At 44.9% G+C, this 27,364-nt stretch overlaps 1 protein-coding gene across 3 annotated transcripts in view; it reads right to left on the bottom strand.

Annotated features, from left to right (window-relative positions):
* Positions 1-27,364, bottom strand: part of TMEM117 (transmembrane protein 117) — a 268,344-nt gene that overhangs the window by 111,958 nt on the left and 129,022 nt on the right. For 2 of the 3 annotated variants that reach the window (XM_068276571.1, XM_068276573.1), the window contains exon 4: positions 8,056-8,155. The exons of the other annotated variant lie outside the window; for it this stretch is intronic. In XM_068276571.1, coding sequence (XP_068132672.1) covers positions 8,056-8,155 — 100 coding nt within the window. The remainder of the gene's footprint in view (positions 1-8,055; positions 8,156-27,364) is intronic. 3 annotated transcript variants of the gene reach the window in all.

Below are 27,364 nucleotides of genomic sequence, written 5' to 3'. Positions count from 1 at the left end.
CTATTATCTAATTACTTGTATAAGATTATTCTCATAAGAGAGCGTATCATAAGCTGTCTATTAGTCTGAATAAGTGATCTCTTTTTGTTCTTATTTGGTGATACTTGACAGCTTGCAAATGTTTATACCTATTAAGGTTATATTCAGAGATCTGTTGTGTTATCTTCATTCATTTACATTATGGCAATGTCAAAATGGATTTATATGAATGATTTAATAAAATCTTTGGAAAGTAAAGAATAAGCAAAAACAAAAACAGAAGCCCACTGAGCGGCGATGTCGCGGAAGGGAGGACAGGGAAACACAGGTGAGGAGATTAGACCTGTCCTCACTCAGAATTAAGAAGTCGCTCTCTGTAGATAGGAAGAAAGGGGGTAGATCACCCCTCCACCTGGGGTGGACTCAAATATATTGGTAGGTGAACAGAGGCGCCAGAAGGATAAAAGTACATAATTTTTTTTTAAAAATTGCTGGGAGGAAGTGGTGGACTCGCCTCCGTTAAAGCAAACACCAAGGACTGTAAATATATAGATATACACATTTATTGAAAATACCCCAAAGATGCAACGCGTTTCGCGGGCACAGCCCACTTCTTCAGGCAATAAGCATGGGATAAACAACAGCAATTCAGTTATAGCAAGCAGAGCACCTCTGGAGGTGCTCTGCTTGCTATAACTGAATTGCTGTTGTTTAAATAAATTGCTGTTGTTTAAATGTGTATATCTACATATTTACAGTCCTTGGTGTCTGCTTTAAAGGAGGCGAATCCACCACTTCCTCCCAGCAATTTTTTTAAAAATTTTATGTACTTTTATCCTTCTGGCACCTCTGTTCACCTACCAATATAAACTGCAGGCCGATTCCTGATCTATTTCAGCGTGAAAACTTGCTGGTATTGGTCTAGTGTCGCTGCCTCATTGCCCCCAAGCTGCATCACCCCAAATGTAGATGTACCTCCCAAGTGACAACACTTACATGCCCCATGTGCAATATGCCGACAACCGGATGAAGCGCGAATGAGGAAGAAGAGTGTGGAGACAGCGGTGGACACCGTACAGGTAAATTATCACGAGGTACATCTACATTTGGGGGGACACGTCTGGGGCTTTCTGTGAGGTTTGTAATTTGCGATTGCCCCATGCCATTAACGCTGTGCACCAGATATAAGATATAAGCTATGTCGTCCCTACATTCTCCAGTATGTCCGATCGATGCATGGAACCAATTCGGTCCGAAATAGGTATAATTGTTGATCGGGCATGCTCTTGGCAACATAATAGTCGATAATAGTTGAATCTGACGGTCAATCGGCCACCAAGTCTGCTGATGTATCAAGTGGTTCATTAAGGTAAAACATCAATGAAGGAGGAAAGGAGGGGAAGAGTCGGCACTACATAGAATACATTCCGCTGGTAGGAAGGGTCTGTAAAGTCAAGGCAGGTGTGACCCCATTGGTCTAGGCAGCGTGCTCTGACTGAATTGTACAGGAATCTATTGAGAAAAGAAGATGCAGAGTCGGCACTACTGCTCCTAGTACATTTATTGCCAATAGGTGTACATCAAATCACGTGCAGGGTGAATGGGTAAAACATACCGTGCATTAGAGGCTGAAAATGGAGAGCTGATGGTGGGCGCTAGGTGCAGGAATAGCCTATTCCTGCACCTAGCGCCCACCATCAGCTCTCCGTTTTCAGCCTCTAATGCACGGTATGTTTTACCCATTCACCCTGCACGTGATTTGATGTACACCTATTGGCAATAAATGTACTAGGAGCAGTAGTGCCGACTCTGCATCTTCTTTTATCAAGTGGTTCATCAAGATTAAAAGTACACATTTTATCTCACATTGCTGTGCCATTGTTTAACTAGTCAAACAACTGATCAGTTGTGTCAGAAATAGAGATGATTAATAAGAGGCCTTGTGATGGGTATCTAGTAAAGTTCAGATTGATGTGAAATACATGCTGGAATTCAAGCTACTAGTTTACTTGATTGGTAAAATTTCAAGTTGCATACAATTACCCACATTTTTAAGAAAATATTGAATCAACTCAATTGGAATCTATTAACAATCTTAAAGAGTAACTGTCAGGCTGCAGAAGCTAATTTAAACCTCTATTCTCCTGTGTTAAACAGTTTAGAAGGAAGCTCAAAAGCCATTAGTGAAGATAAACATTTCAGTTACCTTTGATGTGTGCTTATCTTAAGTCTGTTATAGACCCATAAAGACGCAAGCCGCAGCTAAACTGCAAAGCATTCTGGGGCCCTCCCCTCGGCTGCTAATGAGACGGTACAGGAGCTTCTAATCAGTCCAGCGTGATAACACTGATAAATCTCGGGCAGACTACACTGCAGGAGTCAGCTATTGTTCCTAGCCACATGGCTCATTAATATTCACTGCACACCGTGTTGTTCAAGAACTAGCTTATCTGTGATCAGAAGCAGGCAGGACATGACTACACATTTGGCTTCACAAACATGGAGCCTGCCATGAGCTGTCAGGAGCATCTATCTCTGCATATACTATATACAAATTCTGTGAAATCCAAACGTGGACAGTGAAATGCATATGTAATGTAAGTACAGCCAATCTTTAGCTACTGATATATGTGTTTATTTTCTCTGAGACCCAATACCTAACAGCTCCTCTTTAAAGAGGAACTCCAGTGAAAATAATGTAGTAAAAAAAGGGCTTAATTTTTACCATAATTATGTATAAATGATTTAGTCAGTGTTTGCCCATTGTAAAATCTTTTTAATCCCGGATTTACATTCTGCCATTACATGGTGACATTTTTCCTGTTGGCAAGTAGCTGCTGCATGCTTTTTTGGCAGTTGGAAACAGCTGTAAACAGCTATTTCCCACGATGCAACAAGGTTCACAGACACGAAACTGCCAGGAGTACCACGGTCCTCAGAGTTTCTCGTGGGAGGGGTTTCACCACAAGATCAGTCATACAGTGCCCCCTGATGGTCTGTTTGTGAAAAGGAATAGATTTCTCATGTAAAAGGGGGTATCAGCTACTGATTGGGATGAAGTTAAATTTTTGGTCGGAGTTTCTCTTTAAGTCAGCAATGATTTATAAAATTACTAGTGACCTTAGCCTGTTTAAAAATGGGCTCTAGGTCTGTCACAGCCGCCACAGCGTGCACCCGCCTGGCGTCACGCGTGTGCGCACACACAGAAGACAACCCCCCCGGCCCCGTTGTTGTCCTTCCCTGTGTCATCCTCCCAGCTCTGTGCTGTGCGTCCCTGTTGCCCTAGTAACCATAGGGACAGCGCGGAGCGAGCCGGCTGAACTGCGTGCACATGTGCAGTTCAGTTTTCACATGGACACAGGGACAAATGATGACGTAGGGGCGGTTAGGGAGAGAAAGAGAGAGAGGGAGGGATAGAGAGGGAGGGATAGAGAGTGAGTGAGTGAGTGAGTGAGTGAGTGAGTGAGTGAGTGAGAGAGAGAGAGAGAGAGGTAAAATATAATTGCCACATAATTGCCACATTATTTTAGTAAGTGAATATTTTTGGCCTTCAATTACATTGGAACAACTTGTGACAGGTTTCCATTCATCTGACAAGTGTTTCATGTGCAGAATTTACAGTAGCTTTCGTAACCTTTAATCAAATCGTAGAAATCAGTGTAGCTACAGGAAAAATAAGCAAAACAGGTTGTGCTCCAGCTACATTAATATAAATGTAGGACCTGTAAACAGGCCCTACATGTATCCAGCCTGGTTTTAGGGCAAAACTTTTACTCATCTAAATGTTTACAAGATCTGAACTTACCCAACTGTCATTGCTGGGTAAGTTCAGTCTACACTGGAAATGTAGTTATTTGTATACTTGCTTGCTTGTATGTTGACATAAGTGGACCAATCCTGAGGAAGGGACCTTGACATAACTGGGTTGGCTTGATTTAACCTTCCTGGCGGTAAGCCCGAGCTGAGCTTGGGCTATGTCGCGCAGGAGGATTTCTCAGGCCCTGCTGGGCCGATTTGCTTACTTTTTTTTTTTTGCAACACGCAGCTATCACTTTGCTAGCTGCGTGTGCATTCCGATCGTCGCCGCTCCGCGCTCGATCGCCGGGCCGCCCCCCCAGACCCCGTGCGCTGCCTGGCCAATCAGTGCCAGGCAGCGCTGAGGGGTGGATCGGGACTCCCTTAGACGTCCAGACGTCCATGACGTCTGTGACGTCATCCCGTCCCATCGCCATGGTGACGGGGGAAGCCCTTCAGGAAATCTCCGGGCGGGGGGATGCTGCTGTACAGCGGCTATCATGTAGCGAGCCCTAGGCTCGCTACATGATTTAAAAAAAAATAAATTAAAAAATAGTGCTGCGCTGCCCTCCTGGCAGTTTCTAATAGACCGCCAGGAGGGTTAAGAATGCTGCAGTATTCTGCAGTATTGTTGGACAACCAAGATCCTCCATTTTGCTTGGTGGTTTTTATTGTTGTGTGCAAGGATTAATACTGATTTGAGTCACATTTCTATAGAGACTGAAATGAAGTGATTAAAGGACAACTGAAGAGAGAGGGATATAAAGGCTACCATGTTTATTTCCTTTTAAGCAATACTAGTTGCCTGGCTGCCATGTTGACCCTCTGTCGCTAATACTTCCAGCCATAGCCCCTGAACAAGCATGCAGCAGATCAAGTGTTTCTGACATTGTCAGATCTGGCAAGATTAGCTGCATGCTTGTTTCTGTTGTTATTCAGACACTTCTGCAGCCAAACAGACCAACAGGGCTACTAGGCAACTGGTATTGTTTAAAAGGAAATAAACATGGCAGCCTTCATATTCTTCTCACTTCAGCTGCCCTTTAATGTGGCCCTACAACACAATATTAAAAAATACATCATATTATATATCCAAGCAACATTAAAACTTTAATAAAAAAAAAAAAACATGAGGAAAGGGGGGTGGGGGAATCCCCCTCCCCTTGCAAAGCATGATGTGTCATCTAGGCTTGGTCTTCCCACAGTCCTCCTTGAAAGGTAGCCCCCAATGAAGAAAGCCATTTGCACTGGATAGATTTACAGGGAGAGGGTCACAGATGGTCTGGCCTACATTTCTGCTGACCACTACCTGCATGATGGGAATAGGAGGTTGGTTGGAGACACTAAGGGATCTACACACCATCTCCCTCCCCACTATTTAAATGAATGTTTACTGTCACTTTATTTATTAAATATTACTCAACCATGAAAGTTTTACGGGATCCCTAAGTGACATCATTGACAAGTGTTCATTTAAAAGTTAATGACCTCACATGGAATTCTTATTGGCTTTATCACATTACTGGGAGCAGGGTTGTTGACAAGCCTTTACAAAAGGTGAGAATGATGAGAGACATGTGTATCTCACTGCCAATGAAGAGGCAAGGACACATGAAGATCCTAGTATGTTTAGGTGTTGATCACAGCCCTGAACACAAAGCACATTTTTAAAAACTGGTTTGTGTTTGTTTATTTCAAGAAATTATTTTTGTATCTTGTGTAATCTGTTCATGTATCCTTTTGTGAATAAATTAGGAATCTACAAAGACCTCTGCATATTCACTTGGATGGGAGTGGCTATTTTGGTCATCCCTTCATTAAATGGGGGGGCAAATTCCATAATAGGCTACTTAAAAAAATTTGGCAAAATAATTGGCATCCCCAGTGGATCAGAAGGTGCTGGAGATACACAATTCCCATTATCATAGGGCAGTAGAGCTTTTTAAGGGAAAATTTATTGTGTTAGGCCCTCCCTATCTCACCATGGTGAAGCACATGGAAGCACACCAGGAACTGCACACTTAGGGCTGGAACCCACAGGAGCGCTTTTGGCAGCGCTGCGATACGCTAGCACTTTGCCAAAACGCTGGGCTAATGTTAATGGATGGGGCAACTTTCACAGGAGCGTTTGCGTTTCCCAGAAACGCAAACGCAGGATGTGCAGCATTTTGGGAGCGTTAGCGCTTCAATGTAAAGTATTGAAACGCTAGCGGAAACGCTCAGCAAAACCTAAACTGAGTGGTTTTGCTAGCGTTTTGCGGTTCAGCACACTGTAACAAAATGAAAAATAATACACAGACCAATCAGGATAAAAATGCAAAACGCAAAACGCTACGCAACCGCTGAACAAAAAAATACAATGTTGCAAAACGCGACCGAAAACTTGCACAAATCCACTTGCAAACCGCTCAGACAAAACGCTAGCGGTTGCGTTTCGAGTTTGCTGATTTCAGTGGGTTCCAGGCCTTACTGTCCTCTTGGTATGGGGACACATGGTTCAATGTCTTGAGCACAGATACTTTTTTTAATGAATGCAATTTTGTGCGGAACATCTACTTTATAAGAAAACCTATTCAGCACCACAGACAGCAATTGCCCCTTGTGATATTAGGGCTGGTGCACACCAAGAGCGCTTCTGAGCACTTTTAAAACCCTAGCGCTTTGAAAAGTGCTTGGCTAATGTATTAGAATGGGATGGAGCACACCAGAGTGATGTGCTTTTTTTCCCAAATGCAAACGTGGGTCCTGCAGCATTTCTGCAGATTTCTGAGGTGAATCAGCCTGAACGTTCAGCATAAAGTGGAAAATCGCTCTGAAAAGCACTAGATTACGGCAATTTTCCAAGCGTTTTTGTGACAACACCAGTACACTAGCAGCCGTACTGTATATATATAAAAAAAAATGCTAAGCAAAAAACACTCCAAAAATTGCTAGGTATAGATAAAAATAAAAATCACTAGGCATATGCCTAGAATCGCCTTGAAAAATCACTACAAAAATTTAAATACTTATAGAGTCACTTTATCGTCCGCTTAGAAGAATTGTAGTAGTGTGATTTGTCAAGTTAATAGATATTTCATCACTAAAAAGTGTCCAAAACTTGAATGTGACTGAGAATAGGTTCACGGTGGTCAGTTGCATAATGCACGCGTTATAATGCGTTATAATGAGTGTGGACTGCAATGGAGACTGGACATAGACTTTAATACAAAGCCTGTATGCAGATAGTTAGAACAACGTCATCAGTTACAACGCAGTATTGTGAACAGGCCCATAGAATAGTATGGGCAGCGAGCTGACATGCAGAATTATTCTGCAATGCAACGGATGACCACTGTGAACAGGGCCTGAAAGTTACTAACAAGTTTAAATGGAAAACGCATTTAGTAAATTAAAAATAGAGGAATCAGAGGATTTGTGTGCTAACTAAACAGACCTAGTCAGGTACACACTGTCTATCTTCAGAAGCTTCCATTTTACTGCTCATGTGATTAGCTGCACAGGGCAGGAGTGTTTTCTACTCCTTTTCTATACCAGGGCCCATATGCAATTTACTTTTTCTCCTGAGTTTTCACCTAGATGATATTTTCACAACTTGCAGTGTTCCCCAACCCTGCCCTCAAGGCCCACCAACAGTTCATGTTTTGTGGAAATCCAGAGAGCTCATTAATCAGCTCTGCTGAGACACTAATTACCTCACCTGTGCATGTTTGTGGTTTTCTGCAAAACATGTACTGTTAGTGGGCCTTGAGAACAGGGTTGGGGAACTCTGTGTTAATGCATTTTAAGCCACCAGCAAACAAGAAAATATTAAAAATAATTTTGACAATACTTTTTCTCCTACATTTGGTACTTTTTCCACTTGCAGAGTGCTGAAATTTTATTTTAAAGATAAGATGAAAAATTATCTGAGAAAACTTATGTGAAAAAAAAATTGCATATGGCCATTGGCCCTTAACTGATACTTTGGCAGCAAACTTTGTAGCACATATCTGTCGGTTGCTGTTGGAAGCCCTATGGAATGTTTATACCTTGTGTGCACAGAACATGAGAGTACACAAGCTAAAAATATTTTCCATTAATCCTTGCTACATCTAAGGTCAACTGAAAAAAAATGAGAAAAAAAAAAAGTATTTTCCCTTTAAAAAGCAAAAGCAACAATGAATCACTTGTGAGCAATGTTCTTGCTCTATGAGGTTAAGGCTGTTTATCTAATGTAATTTTCCTGTTGAGAAGGGGCTGCACTTGAGTATTTTCTTAAATTACATTTTTTTTCCTCACCATCCAGGCTGTCACAAAGTCTCCCATCCAAGTCCCAACTGCTGCAACTTTCATAAAGCTTTCATTCCTGATGCCCATAAATTCAGTAATAATGTACGGCCTGTGAAAACAAAAAGACAGACGGCAATATTGTATTAAAGCATACTAGTCTAGGCTGAAAGAATACAGAATGGGAGATAGTTACTCCAAAGAAAGGAGGACAGCATCAAACCACTATTACTCTATACTGATAAACCAATTACATAGAAAGAACAGTATACTAAATGAAAATTCTATTTGTTGGCTAAGTAGTAAATGTGAGTACTCAAACCAATACCAAAGGCAAAAGGGGGTCAAATCAACAACACGTACCATGCACAAATATTATTGTCAGGTACCACAGCTTACTGCACACTCAATTGTTGTTCACTATATACAGTGTTTGAGTGAGCTAATTTGCTGAGCTGCATAAGCTTTCCATGGTGCTGAATTTAGTTAGCACTGGGGAAAGCAAAAACAAACAAAAAAAAAAAAAAGCAAAAAAAAAGAAAACAAAAAAAGGACCATGGTCTCTCGTTATATGTATATCAGGGACACCCATCCGTTATAAAGGCTATTTATGAGCAGAGTGAGGTCTCTTGAGCTTCAGGGTATTCTCAGCTTCTGACAGCAGTGGGGGTGTGACTTTAAAATAGTGGAGTTATATAGCCTCATCCTCATCTGCCCTTGCAGAGCACCATGACCACTGCTGGTGGGTACAAGTCCTCAGGCAAACCCCCTGACAAAGTGTAGTGCCCCGTAATAGGAACAAGGGATTATGACGCTATCCAGATAGCTATCCAAAATTAAGACAACCAGATAAGCCTTAGTGTTCCAGTCAACAAAATAGCGTGTGTTAGTATTTTCTATCTAGAAGTCTGTGGGGTTCATCTCCAGGACCCTTCTCTTCATTATCAGCTTACATTGCAACCCTGCATCTTTCTTATTGCTAAAAAGCTTCAGTTCATATTCCCTGGAATCTGGCTCATGTCTTGTTTCTTGCAGTAACCTATCTAGCTTTAAAGAGACTCCGTAACAAAAATTGCATCCTGTTTTTTATCATCCTACAAGTTCCAAAAGCTATTCTAATGTGTTCTGGCTTACTGCAGCACGTTCTACTATCACCATCTCTGTAATAAATCAACTTATCTCTCTCTTGTCAGACTTGTCAGCCTGTGTCTGGAAGGCTGCCAAGTTCTTCAGTGTTGTGGTTCTATGATGCATCTTCCCCCTCCAGGCCCCTCTCTGCACACTGCCTGTGTATTATTTAGATTAGGGCAGCTTCTCTCTTCTCTCTTATCTTTTACAAGCTGGATAAATCCTCCTCTGAGCTGGCTGGGCTTTCACATACTGATGAATTACATATGGGCAGAGCTGTCTGCACTCTGCAGTAAGAAACAGCCTGACACTTCAGTGGAAGATAGCTGCAGGGGGAAAGAAACACACAAATGATCTCTTGAGATTCAAAATGAAGGGTGTATACAGCCTGCTTGTGTATGAATGTATTTTCTATGTGTGGACATACTGTACATCAACCTACTTCCTGTTTTGGTGGCCATTTTGTTTGTTTATAAACAAACTTTTTAAAACTGTTTTTAACCACTTTTAATGCGGCGAGGAGCGGCGAAATTGTGACAGAGGGTAATAGGAGATGTCCCCTAACGCACTGGTATGTTTACTTTTGTGCGATTTTAACAATACAGATTCTCTTTAAGAGTCTAACAAGGATCTGTTGACTTCAAGCTCTTGCACTCAACTCTCTATCACAAGTTCCACCTGTATTTATAGGATTAGCTGGGGCTTACAGCAGGCTGGCACTAGGAAAGGGGGCGTTACTAGAGGAGGGGGATCTTACCCTGCAATTGCAGAGGGGTTCAGAGCTGTGTGTGTGTGTGGAGGGGGGGGGTGGCAAAACTACTAACCTTCCCTTCTTTCGATACAGGGGACTATACTTCAGATCAGGCGTTCTTGTGGCTACACTTGTTATGGGTGTGAAGATCATGCTAACCACACTTTATGACCCTTGTGAGATGTGCTCCAAGGCCGTGAAGGGAGGCAAGGGGAAGGGTGTGAACATCGGGGGCACATCAAAGTTTTGCTGGGGGGACCCGTGAATTGTAGCTATGCCACTGACTAGGGAGTTTGTTGGTTGGAAGAGCGCCTCTCGAGTCTCCGGGATGACAGAAATGAGCCAGGCTGTAATTAAACAGCTGATGAAGAGAGAGTATGGAGGAGAACCCTGGAAAGTTCTAGAAATGAAATACTAGGTCCACAAAATCCTTATATAGGCTCTAGCCTGAGTCAGGCCGGGAACCCACTAGGATCACTTTTATGAGCGCTTTGTGATTTGAAAAGCTCATGCTAATGTAATGCTATGGGTGTGGTCCCACTTGTGTGATGTGATTTTATAAAAATAACCCAAAGCATTGCATTAGCAAGAGCTTGTTCAAATCACTAGCACTGCAAGGCTGCTAGTGGGTTTGAGCCCTAAGGGTGATTGTATGATCATGCCACTTTCAGGCCACGGTTGGATAGCACAATAGTGCCTTGCTCTTATTACTAGACTCCCACAAAGGAGTTTGCTTTAATACTTTTAAAGGACAACTGAAGTTAGAGGGAAATGGAGGCTGCCATATTTATTTATTTTTAAGCAATACCTGTTGCCTGGCTATGCTGCTGATCCTTTGCCTCTAATCCTTTTAGCCATAGACGCTGAACAAGCATGCAGCAGATCAGGTGTCTGACATTATTGTCAGCTCTGACAAGATTAGCTGAATGTTTGTCTCTGGTGTAATTCAGACACTACGGCAGCCAAATGGACCAGCAGGGTTGCCAACAAATGGTATTGTTTAAAGCCTTCATATTCTTCTTGTGTCTGTTGTCCCTTAAGTATTCAAAGCAGAAGTTTTGCATAACTACCATTAAATTATACGTTCTTAAAAACGTATTTAAAACTTTTAAAGGGATATTGTAGGGGGGTCGGGGGAAAATGAGTTGAACTTACCTGGGGCTTCTAATGGTCCCCCCACAGACATCCTGATGCTCCGGCCCCGCCTCCGGTTCACTTCTAGAATTTCAGACTTTAATGTCTGAAAACCACTGTGCCTGCATTGCTGTGTCCTTGTTCTCGCTGATGTCACCAGGAGTGTACTGCGCAGACACAGACCTTACTAGGCCTGCGTAGTACGCTCCTAGTGACATCAGCGGGATCAAGGACACGGCAACGCAGGCGCAGTGGTTTTCAGACTTTAAAGTCTGAAATTCCAGAAGTGAACGGGAGGCGGGGCCGGAGCATTGGGGAGTGACTGCGTGGGCACAGGATGTCTGTGGGGGACCATTAGAAGCCCCGGGTAAGTTCAACTCATTTTCCCCCGACCCCCTACAGTATCCCTTTAAATGTTTGGTGATAGATATTTGTAATACAAAAGTTTATTTCGTGTACCTTACTTTTCAGCACAAGCAAAATGTAATTTGTTACTGAAAAACAAATATGATGCTGAATGCGGTGCTGCTGGGCCAAATAGTTTCATTTAGAAGAGAAAATTCCCAGGCCTCCATAATAAAACAAGCAGCTTCTATTTATTACAAAACACAGCCACACTAAATTAGATACTTCTTAGGTGAGAACATCTACTCAGAACCAAAAAAATGCCTTTAGGGATTATGTTCACATTCAAACAGTCCATAGCTTAAACAGCATTCAAGGTTACATTTTGTTTACCACATATATGTAGTATTCATATTTCACAAGGCTGTACAGAAGTACAGTATTATGTCTCCCTGCTGTCTACGACATTTATACAAAACTCCCAAAACTAACTGTAGAAGACGAAATACAAGATTGATCAGAAAGACTAAACTTTCTCCAAAAAGTTCTGTATTCCGTTTAAAGAGTCCCGCTTTAAAGAGAGTCTGAAGCCAATAAAAATACCTGTTGTTATTGCTTAACATAAATGGCCAGTAAAAACAGGTATTTTTTTGGCTTCAGACTCTCTTTAAAGCGGATTGTCAGCCACAAAATCAAATTCCATTTAGACGCTGCACTGTGTTTATAATCCTGCCAGGATTGACGCGAGGATTGATGCGAGCAGAGGCAGAGCTACAGCGCAAAGCTCTGCCTCTACCAGGAAGGAGCCCTGGGGATTTCGTGGATATAAATACATCGTTCTGCCACGGGAATATGGCGTTTCAGCTAGGATCTTATTGCTTAACATAAATGGCCAGTAAAAACAGGTATTTTTTTGGCTTCAGACTCTCTTTAAAGCGGGATTGTCAGCCACAAAATCAAATTCCATTTAGACGCTGCACTGTGTTTATAATCCTGCCAGGAATCTCACCTTGTGTTGCAAGCACTCCAATCTATTAAGAAATGTCTCTGCTGTAATTAGTCAGTCAGGCTCCATTCTCTCACTATCGCCAAAGACAGTGAGAGAGGGAAGCTTGTCGTCACCCCTCCCACATTCCTGTTCCACAGTGATTGGATGAGAGCAGTTCAGTGTGACAGGCTGAGCTGAAGCCTGACCCTGTGCTCACATGTGTTTAGAAAGCAAGCTAGAGAATAGTGCAGATTGGAGGAGAAAAGTAAGGGAGGAAATGACATCAGGATTTGGCTTCAGTCTGTGGGGGGGAAAAAAGAGATAGAGACTGCCAGGAACAGAATTCTCTTCATTTACTATACAAAATTCACTGAAATAAAAATGAGGACAGTACAATAAATCTGTTATGTAAGGTGATCAAGTATTTATATTTGTGTTTTCTTTCTGTCATAGTATGGCTGACCCTGCTGCTTAAAAAGAGAACTTAAAGTGAACCAGAGTATAAAATAAAGGAATGAGATAAACAATTGGATCGGTCCTTCTACTCTAAATAATGACTCTTTTAGATATCACAAGGTTTTATTTTATGTATAAACATTTACAAAGCAGATATAGTCTCTGCTCAATTGCAGTGTCAAGAGTTCCAGAGTGAAAATACATGAACTACTGACCTTTTTATCTTTTCCTCTCACAGTAAGGCCCGGTTCACATTAGCGTTCACTGTCCAGATTCGCCTGATCGGATCCGGACCGTATACTGTACAAACGGAACGTACATTCCACATAGCAATGTAAAGTCTATGCGGACGTTCACATGCGTCCGTTCCGTACGGAACGGAGCCGGCCCGGATCCGGACACTTTTCCAACATGCGCTATTTTTTGGGTCCGGATCATTCGGCCCACGCCCCCGGACCGGAGCCTGACTGCACCATGCGCTCATAGAAACCAATGGGAAACGGAAAGCACAGAACACACTGGCAATAAAAACAGGATGTTCTACCCCACTTCCTATGCGTTCTCTATGGTACTGGCGGCCATTTTGGATGTGGACACATGGGCCCAGCATTTCTAGAGTGGAGCAGCAGTGATTTTGTGCTGGAGCTGTTTGACAGTATGTTGGAGGTGGAGGTGAGGCCATACACAGTGGAGGACCTGATTCTACAGGTGCAGCAGATACCTGCCCTGTGGGACAAGGGGGACAAAGACCACAGCAATGTGAGGCTTTGCAGAAGGCTGTGGCAGAATATAGCCAAATTGTACGTGGAGGGTTTCGAAAACCTGAACCGCAAACGGCAGAGGGTATGTTGACTACAAGTGTTGTTTTGGGGTGGGCTTGTGGCTTTTCATGTGTTTTGTTTGATTGTGATGTATTCCACTTTTGCTATTGATGTGTGTCGCCCGCCCACCCACCTGTTGCCCTGGCACCTGTATCCCACCTGTGCCGTGTCCCACCCACATGTGCCGTGGCCTACCCACCTGTTTCCCACCCACCTGTGCCGTGGCCTACCCACCTGTGTCCCACCCACCTGTGCCATGTCCCACCCACCTGTGCCGTGGCCTACCCACCTGTGTCCCACCCACCTGTGCCGTGGCCCACCCACCTGTGTCCCACCCACCTGTGCCATGGCCTACCCACCTGTGTCCCACCCACCTGTGCTGTGTCCCACCCACCTGTGCCGTGGCCTACCCACCTGTGTCCCACCCACCTGTGCTGTGTCCCACCCACCTGTGCCGTGGCCTACCCACCTGTTTCCCACCCACCTGTGCCGTGGCCTACCCACCTGTGTCCCACCCACCTGTGCCGTGTCCCACCCACCTGTGCCGTGGCCTACCCACCTGTGTCCCACCCACCTGTGCCTTGGCCTACCCACCTGTGTTCCACCCACCTGTGCCGTGGCCTACCCACCTGTGCCGTGGCCTACCCACCTGTGTCCCACCCACCTGTGCCGTGGCCTACCCTCCTGTGCCTTGGCCTACCCACCTGTGTCCCACCCACCTGTGTTCCACCCACCTGTGCCGTGGCCTACCCACCTGTGTTCCACCCACCTGGGCCCGGGGCCTACCCACCTGTGTCCTACCCACCTGTTGCCCTGCCAACTGTGGCCCTGCCACACCCTTGTAGCATGCGTGTCTGGGCCGCAAGTTCAATCCTGTGGCCTAGACACGCATGCTCTGAGCGCAAACAACCTCCAGATGGACCAATGAAAAATGTAAACCACATTTTTATTGCACATTTTAACAAAATTCAGAATATTAATGTAAAAATTAAAAAGTAACAAATGTTAACAAATGGTAAAAACTAACAAACTACAGTAAAAACAAAACAGTATTCAGGGTCGTCGTGGCGGGGTATAGAAATAGTTTTTCAGTAGGTCCCTGTTGTGGAGGGACACTGCCCTTGGCCTGGTGGCATACCTCCTCAACGGCAGTAGTGGAAGCACATTTGGGGGTTCCGGAGTGTCATTTTCCTCCTGGCGCACAAAGTTGTGGAGGATGCACGCTGCCTTCACCACGTCGACTGCGTTGGCCGGCTTCAACAGCATCGGCGAGTGGAACACCCTCCACTTTGACACCAGGATCCCAAATGTGCATTCCACCATTCTCCGAGCTCGGCTCAAACGAGCGTTGAAGTGGAGCTGCCTGGCATCAAGGCCCCTATCTGGGTACGGCCGCATCACATGGTTGGACAAGGCGAAGGCCTCGTCCCCCACAAACACATAGGGGTAGGCCGGTGATCTTGTCCCAGGCCAGGGTCTGTCACCAAGGAGATGCAGCCTGCCTTGCTCCATCCGCTGGCAAAGGGCCGTACGCTGGAAGATTCCAGAGTCATTGGAACTTCTGTACGACCCCACATCCACATAGACAAAGTTGTAGTCAGCATCGGCCACTGCCATTAGCACAATGCTAAAGTACTTTTTATAAATAAAATAATAGCTGCCACTCCCCATGGGTTTCTGAATTCGAATGGGTTTGCCGTCCAGCGCGCCAACACAATTTGGAAACTTGCACTGGGTCCAGAAGCGCTGGGCGATCTCCTGCCATTTCTGGGTGTCTGGCACTGGCATATACTGTATGTGGACCTCAGTCTTCGCCAAATGATCCTTGAGGTCCTCACAACGATGCCTGACACCGTGCTCTTCCCAATCCGAAAAGTGACATGTAGCGATGCATAAGTTTGTCCAGTTGAGATGTACCTACAAGAGAAATAATCAAAATCAATTTTTTATGTCTTTGCAGGTGAAAAGTACAAGACACGTTGGCGCAGTATTCGGGACGCCTATGTCAAGTTTCACCGGTGCAAAGCCGAGGAAGAAAGAAGTGGCAGTGGTTCCTCCAAAAAAAAGATTACCAATTCTCCCAAAAAAATTGACGTTCCTAAATGCAAGCGTGGAACCGAGAGAGTAAGTACCACTATTGTGACCATGAACTGAGAAGGCATTGTATATGACGTTGACAGACAACTACCATGACTTTGATTATGTATTGACAAAACAGGCCTCAATTCACAGGGCTTTATCAAACATATATCGAACACTTTCTCAAACGTTTGCTAATTTACCTAATGTCGTTTGATAAAGTGTTTGATAAATGTATGACAAAGCTCTGTGAATTTAGGCCACATTGTATGTGATGTTGTTTGGCAAACCAATACATCGTTTTTATCATCGACAGGACTCAAGACAATTTTGAGGAACAAGAGGAGGCAGAGGCACAGTACATCAGCGAGGACTATGATGATGAGACGAGGGATGTCACATTTGTCCCAGAGAGAAGGAGGAGGAGGCGGCAGTCATTAAGTTATGTGGAAGACGTGGAACCGACTGACCTAGAGTTGGGTGAAGACATGGAAGATGAGGTGGCAGGAGCTAGTGCCCCAGCTCCTAGTGATGAAGCTCCTCAAGCTCCTATGACACAACAAGAAGAACAAACGGCAGAGGACATTCAGGCACAACCGCCACGCAGGGCAACCCTTACGCAAGGCAGAGGACGGGGTGATGAGGCTACCCCCCCACTGAGGCGTCGATTGGCCTCTGTCCACCCTCCAACCAGAAGGGAGACCGAAGCTGAGATGTCCGGTGCTGTCTCAGGACTTCTCAGGATTCTACAGAGCCATGAGGCACTAATTACCAGGCAGCTGCAGGATGGGGACAGGGGACATTTAATCCAACAGTATAAGAGAGACATCGATTCACTGCGAAGTGAGCTGCAATCGGTGCATGGACACTACCGGGAAGAAATAAAATTGATGCACGAGGTGCACAGGGCACAGTTTGACCAGCTGCATGCGGATCACCAAGCGCGTGCGGAACATCAACAAGCGGTGGCACAGCTGCAGCAGATGATGCAGCAGATGCATCAGCAAAGTAGTGAACTGTTGAAACTGCAGGCACACCCGGCATTCCACACAGTCATGTCTCTCCTGCCGTTCTTAGAAAAAGTGCCAAGCAACAACATGATGGCATGCCATTCAAGTATTCTCGATGCTATAAAACAAAACATGGAGACGCCATTGATCCTACCGCCAACATTTAGACATTCTCAACCTGCATTGGTGTCCCCCTGGCAATCTTCATCCCAGTCGTACACTGGCTTCAGAGGCAGTCAATACACACCGCTGCTGTCAGGGTCCAGCACCTCCACGACCAGCACTCAAGACAGTCCAGAGTTCCAGGCAGCACCTCCCATGTTCCCAACAAGTGCTGTAGACCCTAACATTTGACCAAATTTCCTCTTGTTCCTAGACATGGTCCTCTGAATCCCTCTGAACTTTGGAGGAAGGAGACCAGCACAGGGCTTTAGCCCAAACTTTTCCCTGCCCCGTCTCAATCAACCAAGGTTCAGAGGGTTTCCGATGACCATGTCCAAGTACTTAGGTTTTTAAAGTCCTTTAAACGTAGGGCCTGGTGTCCCCAAAAGACACCTTGGGCAGCTATGCCCTGAACCTCTGCACAAGCTATGTCCTGCACCTCTGCCGTTTGTTGTTCCTCACTCTCTAGTTGTTCCTCACCCTTGCTAGTGATCCTTGGAACCTTGGACGAAGGAGACCTGGACAGGGAAGAGGCAAGCCTTTTCCGGCCCTGTCTCCTTCGTCCAAGGTTCAGAGGACCGCGTGCAAGTGGTTAGGTTTTTAAAGTACTTAAATTTAGGGCCTGGTGTCCCCCAAAGACACTATACCTGGGTCACAAGAGTGCCTTTCGGGCAGCTATGCCCTGCACCTCTGCACAAGTTAGGTCCTGCACCTCTGCACAAGTTAGGACCTGCACCTCTGCACAAGTTAGGACCTGCACCTCCGTCGTTTGTTGTTGTTCCTCACCCTTGCACGTGACCCTTGGAACCTTGGACGAAGGAGACCTGGACTTGGAAGAGCCATCCTTTTCCTGCCCTGTCTCCTTCATCCAAGGTTCAGAGGACCGCGTGCAAGTGGTTAAATTACTTACATTAGGGCCTGGTGTCCCCCAAAGACACTATACCTGGGTCACAAGAGTGCAAATGTGTCATAGAAATGTTATTTATATTTTGTCTTCCATGTTGGAAGAATGTTTCCATGTTGGAAAGTTTTTTTTTCGAATAAAAAAAAAATTGTTTTGACATACCTCAGCGTGATCAGTAGTTTTTCTTGTGGTGTGACTGCTCTCCTGAACGTGGTATTCTTCCGTAGGTCGTCCTTCACCATCTCCAAGAGGGTATCAAACCTGACAGGAGATGGAAAGGAAGAAGCTGTAAAGTTTGCTGTGGGACAAGGTGTTGGGTGGAGGATGGGGGAGGTGTGTTTAGGGGTTTGTGTGTTTTGTGGAGGGTGGGGCTGGTGTGTTTAGCTAGGTATACAGGGGTGTGGGGGTGAGAGTGGGTTGGTATACAGGGGTGAGGTGTTGTGGGGTGTTTAGGGATGGTGTGTTTAGGTCTGGATACTTACAGGGGTATGGACATCCGGGTATAGCTGTAGAACTTCTCTGGGTGTCGTCTCAGGTCCCGGTAGAGGGTCTGGAACTCTCCCTTCCTCTGCCTCCTGGCTAGTAGAGGATGCACCCACCATCTCCTGCGAGGAGCGCGCCTTCTCCCCACATAGTAGAATGTAAACACCAAAAAGGAGCGTATTCCCAGATAAAAAGGTGTACGTAACCACTGCATCCATGGTCCAAACTGCAGTCTCTGTAGACAAGGATGATCTGCACACGTCAAGCTCTCTCCAACAATGACCCCAGCGCTTCTGCTGACCTCCCAGACCCCTGGAATTTATATAGTGTGTTATCTCTTTAAAAAGGCGGAATCCGCATCGCAGCCGTATTCATACCGGATGGAATACGCATGCAAACGGAGCGGATGCGGATCAGCTCCGGATCGGAACTGTGCGGTTCCGGTCCGGATCCGGTCCGTCCATCCGGTCCGTTTGTCAAGAAACGCAAGTGTGAACGGGGCCTAAAAAGCCCAGGTATCTGCTGAGGGCTCTTTCACATCTGCACAGATTTTCTGCGTTTTGACCCAACGGCTAACGTTTGCGTTAACCAAGGTAAAATGAAAGTCCATAGACTTTCATTTTACCTTTCACACCCGACGCTGTGTTTTTTTGCGGTGCGGTACGACGCACCCAGGAGCTGGTTTTTGTCCAACGCACCAGGGAGCCGGCGTTTTCCGTTGGGTTCAATGAATAGCTACCGCCGCTGATTGCGTCGCACCGCAGATACCCGACGACACGCCGCAGGCTATCAACGCATGCAGGAAATGGCTTCTGCACGCGTTGTCTGATGTGAAAGAGCCCTTAGGAAAGGGTTTTATAGCTGTAATTTGTTATCAGTGAGCCGAGTGGGTCCTGAATGGAGAAAAACGGTCAGTTTCATAGCTAATTATAAACTCTTTCAGGCAGGGAAAAAAGAAAAAGGTGCACAGCATAAGTGTCTGTATGTTTGCCACTGTTTATGCAAATGTCTATTTCATCGCATGTCATCTCAGGTACACTTTAAGTGAGAGGAACATGGTGCATGAATGCCTTTTAAAACAATGACACCTGAATTGTGGTAATGATCCTCTGACTCCAATGCTCATACTTACCGGTAATGTCAGTGACTCAAGTGGTCAGATTCTGCTGGCTTTGTGTTTGTTAGGAGACTGCTAAAGCTGACCAACTAGCCACCAAAGCAAATGGCAGTTTTTATTAGGGGCTAAAAATGCCAGCCTCCATATTGCTTGCATTTCACTTTTTTTAAATAAAAATAATAAAAACAGTTGCTCAAATTCTTCACTCAGAACGTTTTCATTTTGTTTTGCTACCAAAATGCGATCACCAAGAAAAAATCCTCCTACCTATCACAGGAGATCGCAAAGGCCGCCAACAGACCAGCCCAACTATTCCGCACAGTTGATAGACTATGTAATCCATCCTGTCTAAAACCCACTATAACTCCCTCAAAGGAGCTATGTGAGAAATTTGCTTGCTACTTTGCTGACAAAGTATCTTCTATTCGGTCTCTGATTCAGTCCACAGCACCCAAGACTCATGCAACTAATGGAAATAGCTGCAAAAACAACCTAACACCCTGGACTGACTTCAAAAGTATTAGTGAGGAAGAGATCTCAGACATCCTCTGTCGTCTCCGCCAGACAACCTGCGACCTGGACCCTGGACCAACTAAACATATGCTGAAATGTCCTGACCTGCTTGGTCCAGCATTTCACAAAATAGTAAATTGCTCTCTGCAAGCAGGGAGGTCTCCTACCTCTCTAAAAGAAGGAATCATCAAGCCCCTTCTTAAAAAACCTTCCATGGATCCAGATGCTATGAGCAGCTACAGACCTGTCTCCAACCTCCCCTTCTTAGGTAAAGTTATTGAAAAGGCTGTCTATCTGCAACTTGAAACCAGGCTGTCAGTAAACAACATCCTGGACCCTCTACAATCTGGCTTTAAGAAACACCACAGCTGTGAAACAGCCCTCATCCAAGTCTGCAACGATCTGCTCATGGCAAGGGACAGAGGGGAATGCTCCATCCTAATCCTGTTGGATCTCTCAGCTGCTTTTGATACAGTTGACCATAAAATCCTGCTTAACAGACTGCAGGAGTACTGTGGCAACAGTGGATCAGTCCTCCAGTGGTTCAGATCATTCCTGACTGACAGAACACAGAGAGTATCCCTAGGACCTATAATGTCCAAACCTGCACCTCTACAATTCGGAGTGCCACAAGGATCAATCCTATCCCCTCTGCTGTTTGCAATCTACATGTTGCCAATCGGTACACTTATCCAACGACATGGCCTGACGTACCACTGCTACGCCGATGACACACAGCTATACCTGTCCTTCAAACCTGGTGGAACAGACCCTACCCCAAAAATAAACTCTTGCTTAGCTGAGCTTCAGGCATGGATGAATGATAACTGGTTGAAACTGAATGCTGACAAAACTGAGGTCCTGTTTGTCCAAAGCCATTGCTCGCCATCAAAACATCTCTATCCTAAAGCAACACCAATCAGGATTGGGAATTCAGACATAAACAGCTCCAACCTTGTGCGCAGCCTTGGCATACTAATCGATGGGGAATTGAGTTTCAGAAACCAAATTTCATCTGTAGTTAAATCTTCCTTCTTTCATCTGAAGAACATTGCAAAGATTAAACATCTGATTCCCCCAGAGGATCTTCCAACCCTAGTCCACGCCTTCATCACATCACAGCTGGACTACTGCAATGCCCTTTATGCTGGCCTCCCCAAAAAGGACCTGCGTCGCCTGCAATTAGTGCAGAATGCTGCTGCCAGATTGCTAACAAACCAGCCTCGCCACTGTCACATTACACCGATCCTTCGCTCACTGCACTGGCTACCAGTAGAATGGAGAATACTCTTCAAGATTGGACTGCTGACATTCAAATTCCTGCACAATCTGGGCCCTGGATACATGAAGGACTTGCTGAAGCTGCACCACACCTCTCACAACCTCAGATTAGCAAGTTCTATAAACTTGGTCACTCCCAGAGTGCACCTCAAAAAATCTGGAGACAGAGCGTTCTGTCATGCTGCCCCTACTCTTTGGAACTCCCTACCACATCCAGTAAAGACAGCACCATCCCTGGAGCTATTCAAATCCAGACTGAAAAGCCACCTGTTTAGCCTGGCATTTCCAGATTTATAAAATTCTTCCTCTGTACCACGATGGTCGGAGCCATGCTTATGCGCTTTGAGTCCCACGGGAGAAAAGCGCTTTACAAATGTTATTTGTTGTTGTTGTTGTTGTTGTTGTTTTGGTTAAAGTGGATAGGAGAAATAAGAAATTGTAAAAATTACGACGACGATTAGCTACAACTTTCAGTCGTTTGGGCACTAGGTTTCCATTTGACATTTAACGGGGGACTAAAGGCATTTGGGGGGGGGGGGGTAAGGCATTAGGTGTGTGTGGGGGTCTTTTTTGGTACTTAGGGAGGGTTAAGATTAGGCAATAGGTGGGGGTTAGGTACTTATAGCAGAGGGTTCAAGTGACAATGGGTGCAAGTTTGCATAGTAAAATATCGGTAATTAAAATTACCAATATTTAACTATTAGCAGCATCACCCGACGCCCAACTGATGTGGCAGCGCTGCAATACATACTCCCTCTTAAGGAAGCCATACACTGGTCAATTTGCCATCAGATCGACCAACAGATAGATCCCTCTCTGATCGAATCTGATCAGAGAGGGATCGTATGGCTGCCTTTACTGCAAACAGATTGTGAATCGATTTTAGCATGAAATCGATTCACCATCTGATAAGCTGCCGCTGCCCCCCCCCCCCCCCCTGCATACATTACCTGATCCGGCCAGCGCAAGTCCCTCGGTCTCTGCTGTCTTCTTCTCCGTGCTGGGCTCCGGGTTCCGGACCGGCTGGCTTCACTTCTTCCTGTCCGGGGAAGTTTAAACAGTAGAGGGCGCTCTACTGTTTAAACTTCCTGTCGGGACAGGAAGTGAAGCCTGCCGGTCCGGAACCCAGTGGAGAAGGAGCAGCGGTGACAGTGGGGACTCGCACCGGCGGAGCAGGTAATGTATTGCCACTAGCGTCAGTCGTCGGGCATTCGAATGCCGCTATCTACGCACTCCCAACCCGCCGGCGATCAAGGGAAATCTTCCTCACGGACGGGAACGATTGATTTTGGATGGAAATCGATCGTTCTGTCAGCGTTTGCGCACCGATTTCACAGCAGATTCTATCACAGAGATCGAATCTGCTGTATAGCGGCGGGAAAATCGTTAGGTGTATGGGCCTCTTAGAGGGGGTTTTATGCAGAATATCATGTACACGAGATTAGATAATGCACAGGAGATTTGGTCTAGTAAGTGGTAGTATGTCTGTGAGTTTAAGATTTGTATATACAGGCAGGTCTCGCACCTCGTTACGGCAAGAAAATGTGCTTTAATTACCGGTACTGGTTTAGGTAATGCACTTCTGATACCCATTTGTTATAATGTGGGTGGTTGTCTCTAGTAAAAAAATACATACATTAAGGAAAGTTGGCTGCAGGTCTTTGGATATTTTGCTCTGTGCATTCAGTTCTGGGTTGTAAATGGCCACAACAGGGATTTTGTTTTCAGCCTGATAGTTGTATTTCAAAGGTTCCTCTCTGGACATCAGAGTCACCCTGTGGATTTAATAATCTGCTGTTCATGGGTGATAACCCTGATTTATGGACATGGTGTGCAATGAAAGAAGCAGTTAGCTTTTGTCCTCTAAATTGGAATACACACAGCCATATAGTAGGGCTGTGTGTTTTGGGTAGGAACTATTCCATCTGAATCATGGTTTTCCTTACTACTTATACGCAGATGACACAACTGTACCTCTCAGCTCAGACCACATGTTCCTGAATTCCTTTCTTTCTGTTGTACCTTTTTTTATGACCTTTTTGTTTCCTAAACTCACCAGGCGTAAAACTCCTAATGCTGGGAATACACGGTTCGTTTCTGGTGCTTGATTCTCCTTTCGATCATTTTTGCCGCTCGATTCTGCAGTCGATTCACTTATCTTCCACTCGTTTTTCTTATCTTTTTCCATTCACTTCTATCAGAAATCGAGCAGCGAAAGGATCGAAAGGGAGATTGGACATGTCGGAAATTATCTATTGAACCATCCAATCACCTCAAAAACGAAACGTGTATTCCCAGCATGAGATCCCACTGCTAGATCAGCCAGGACATTTGTCCCCAACATGTTTGGATTTAAGTTATGTCACTTTACTTAACACAATTAAGTTGGAATCACTGAACCTTCACACCTCACAAAAGCCAGTAAAGTTGTCAATAACATGCTGGAACTCTCTTCTACATAATTGAACATATGTTACACTACGTTGTTACACTACGGTACTTCAGCTTACATCTATTGAATGGCATTAGATAGGTTTGGGAATTAGTGTAAAATTCTCTTCTCCCTCTGGCTCAGGAAATGGAAGAAGTGCAAACAAAGAGAAGTCATTAGCCCTGATCAGTTAATAGGCCAGTGATCAATTGATACAGCTGCCAGCTAACTGATTTGCAGCCAAAGCTTTATTTTGCAGGGTTTTTACCTCCTCAGTAGGAGATCTTCTAAGAAGCATTTTTCTCATTCTTAACAGGATCTGGCATAGATATGGTCATTTCCTTTAGCTCAAATGGAGATATTTTGAAGCAACTTTTACATATATTTTTATCTGTGAAGAAACTATTATATTAATGTGCACTCAAACAACAAAAACCCTTTCCTCTGCTTATGAATGCATCAATAGTATATGCATTTAGCTAGAAATAACATTTGCTGCTGCATGGACAGCTGCTGCACAATCAATTTAGTTTATGCCTGCCCTACTTGGAAACTTGACTTTGTGTGCCACAGGTTTGCCCAGTGTCTGTACCTACAACTAAACTGCTAGCAATATAGAATATGGGGGAGCCTAGATTACTCCTGAGGTACCTGTCTGTTCTGCAAGTTCTAAATATAAAGGAATTTAGGTGTCCAAACTGTTACTTCTATAACCCAAGTGGGTATATGTTTACAGGGTAATTTAGTACTGTTCTAGCACGGAGGCGGTGTCCTCATTAAAGCACTGCCAAGCTAAAGTAGCCCCCCACCTTTAAAAATGTGGTAGTACTTACACAAAACAAATTACTACTTTTTTCAAGGAGAAAATCACCTGGGGGTTGGGGGTTTGTACTGGCTTGGAAGAGCCTTAAGGAGCCTATAATAATATCCATTGCTCTAGGTATAGGCACAGTCAGAACTGGAGAAATAGCTTAACAAGATTGTCCATGTATTAGAAGAAAGAAAGAAAAAATCTTGTACTTTTTAAAGAATTTTTTGGCAACACAGTGGTCCCACTCTGGCAACATGACAGTGCTAGAAGAAATGTTTAATTACAAATAATAAGGCTATAATAAGTGTTTGGAAATATGTAATTACTTTCTGTGAGCTAACAGTAAATCTGGATTGGGAGCCCTCATGTTTAAATGGTTTGCGGTCAATGTCCCTTAATAAGATGCATCTTAATTGAGATTAATAGCATTTTGTTTAAAATTAATTATCTCAAGGTTTTTTTTAATCTTGTGCTTTATGTTATCTAAATAAGCATTTTCTACAGAAAATGCACAGTTAGATTTTATTCACTGAAGCAAAAAACCCTCATTACTTGGAAATCTATAAATTATTTAAATGGCGTGAGATGGCAGCACAGCATTCTGAAAAAATATAAGAAAATAAAATATTAAGAAAAATATACAGAATGGAAATAGAATGATCAACCAAGCCTTTACATTTTATGCATACTTTTTAGAATATACGGTTTATTAAAAGATGTTGATTACAAAACAATCAGTTGGAAACAGAAAGGACCATGGTTCTTTTTTTTTTTTCCCCATGCCTGCCCATCCCTGCACCAGTACAGTGCGCCACATCCATTCCAGAAATCCCACATCTTCATCCATCCCTGCACCAGTACCGTGCTCCTCATCCATACCAGAAATCCCACATCTTCATCCATCCCTGCACCAGTACCGTGCTCCTCATCCATTCCAGAAATCCCACATCTTCATCCATCCCTGCACCAGTACCAGGCTCCTCATCCATACCAGAAATCCCACATGTTCATCCATCCCTGCACCAGTACCAGGCTCCTCATCCATTCCAGAAATCCCACATCTTCATCCATCCCTGCACCAGTACCAGGCTCCTCATCCATTCCAGAAATCCCACATCTTCATCCATCCCTGCACCAGTACCAGGCTCCTCATCCATTCCAGAAATCCCACATCTTCATCCATCCCTGCACCAGTACCAGGCTCCTCATCCATTCCAGAAACCCCACGTTCATCCACCAGTACCGTGCTCCTCATCCATTCCAGAAATCCCACATGTTTATCCATCCCTGCACCAGTACTGTGCTCCTCATCCATTCCAGAAACCCCACGTTCATCCATCCCTGCACCAGTACCGTGCTCCTCATCCATTCCAGAAATCCCACATCTTCATCCATCCCTGCACCAGTACCAGGCTCCTCATCCATTCCAGAAACCCCACATGTTCATCCATCCCTGCACCAGTACAGTGCGCCTCATCCATTCCAGAAATCCCACATCTTCATCCATCCCTGCACCAGTACCAGGCTCCTCATCCATTCCAGAAATCCCACATGTTCATCCATCCCTGCACCAGTACCAGACTCCTCATCCATTCCGGAAATCCCACATGTTCATCCATCCCTGCACCAGTACAGTGCGCCTCATCCATTTCAGGAACCCCACATGTTCATCCATCCCTGCACTAGTACTAGGCTCCTCATCCATTCCAGAAACCCCACATGTTCATCCACCCCTGCACCAGTACCGTGCTCCTCATCCATTCCAGAAACCCCACATCTTCATCCATCCCTGCACCAGTACCAGGCTCCTCATCCATTCCAGAAACCCCACATGTTTATCCATCCCTGCACCAGTACCGTGCTCCTCATCCATTCCAGAAATCCCACATCTTCATCCATCCCTGCACCAGTACCAGGCTCCTCATCCATTCCAGAAACCCCACATGTTCATCCATCCCTGCACCAGTACCGTGCTCCTCATCCATTCCAGAAATCCCACATCTTCATCCATCCCTGCACCAGTACCAGGCTCCTCATCCATTCCAGAAACCCCACATGTTCATCCATCCCTGCACCAGTACCAGGCTCCTCATCCATTCCAGAAACCCCACATCTTCATCCATGCCTGCAGGAGTACCGTGCTCCTCATCCATTCCAGAAACCCCACATCTTCATCCATCCCTGCAGGAGTACAGTGCTTCTCATTCACTCCAGAAATTCCACATGTTCATCCATCCCGCACCAGTACCGTGCTTCTTATCCATTCCAGAAATCACACATTTTCATACATCACTGAACCAGAGCCACAACTCTTTTCCATTCTAGAACTCCCACATGTTCCTACATTCCTGACATCCCAGAACTAGAGCCAGACCCTTCCTCCATTCCAGAACTTCCACGTGCTCATACATCAAAACTCCCATGTTTCTACATCACTGAACCAGAGCAATGCCCTTCCTCCATTATAGAACTTCCACATGCTCATACATCACTGAACCAGAGCCTCACCCCTCCTCTATTCCAGAACTTCCATATGCTCATGCATCACTGAGCCAGACCCCTATTCATACTTCTTATGCACCCATATTTGTGACACTATTACACATGCAGTTATTTAATGTATAAGCCTACAAATCTATACACACACACACACACACTAGTGCACATGAGAGGCGGGGGCCCTGAACACTTCCACTGCTGAGGACCCCCAAACCAGCATGTAACACAATAGGGGAGTGCAGGGGAGCCCTGGAGCTGCCACCACCAGGAACTCACCCCCACCACTCCTTCAGCTTACCAAAAACAAAAGGATTGCTCACTCCCAGACAGCACTCTGCCACCTATAAGTGGCAGAGTGCTGTCTGGGAATGAGCAATCCTTTTGTGTTTGGCAAGTCTATACACAAGT

The sequence above is a fragment of the Hyperolius riggenbachi genome, chromosome 3 (genome assembly GCF_040937935.1).
Source record: "Hyperolius riggenbachi isolate aHypRig1 chromosome 3, aHypRig1.pri, whole genome shotgun sequence".
NCBI lineage: Eukaryota > Metazoa > Chordata > Amphibia > Anura > Hyperoliidae > Hyperolius > Hyperolius riggenbachi.
Note: the sequence above shows the minus strand (reverse complement) of the source record. Positions and strands in the feature narration are given on the sequence as shown.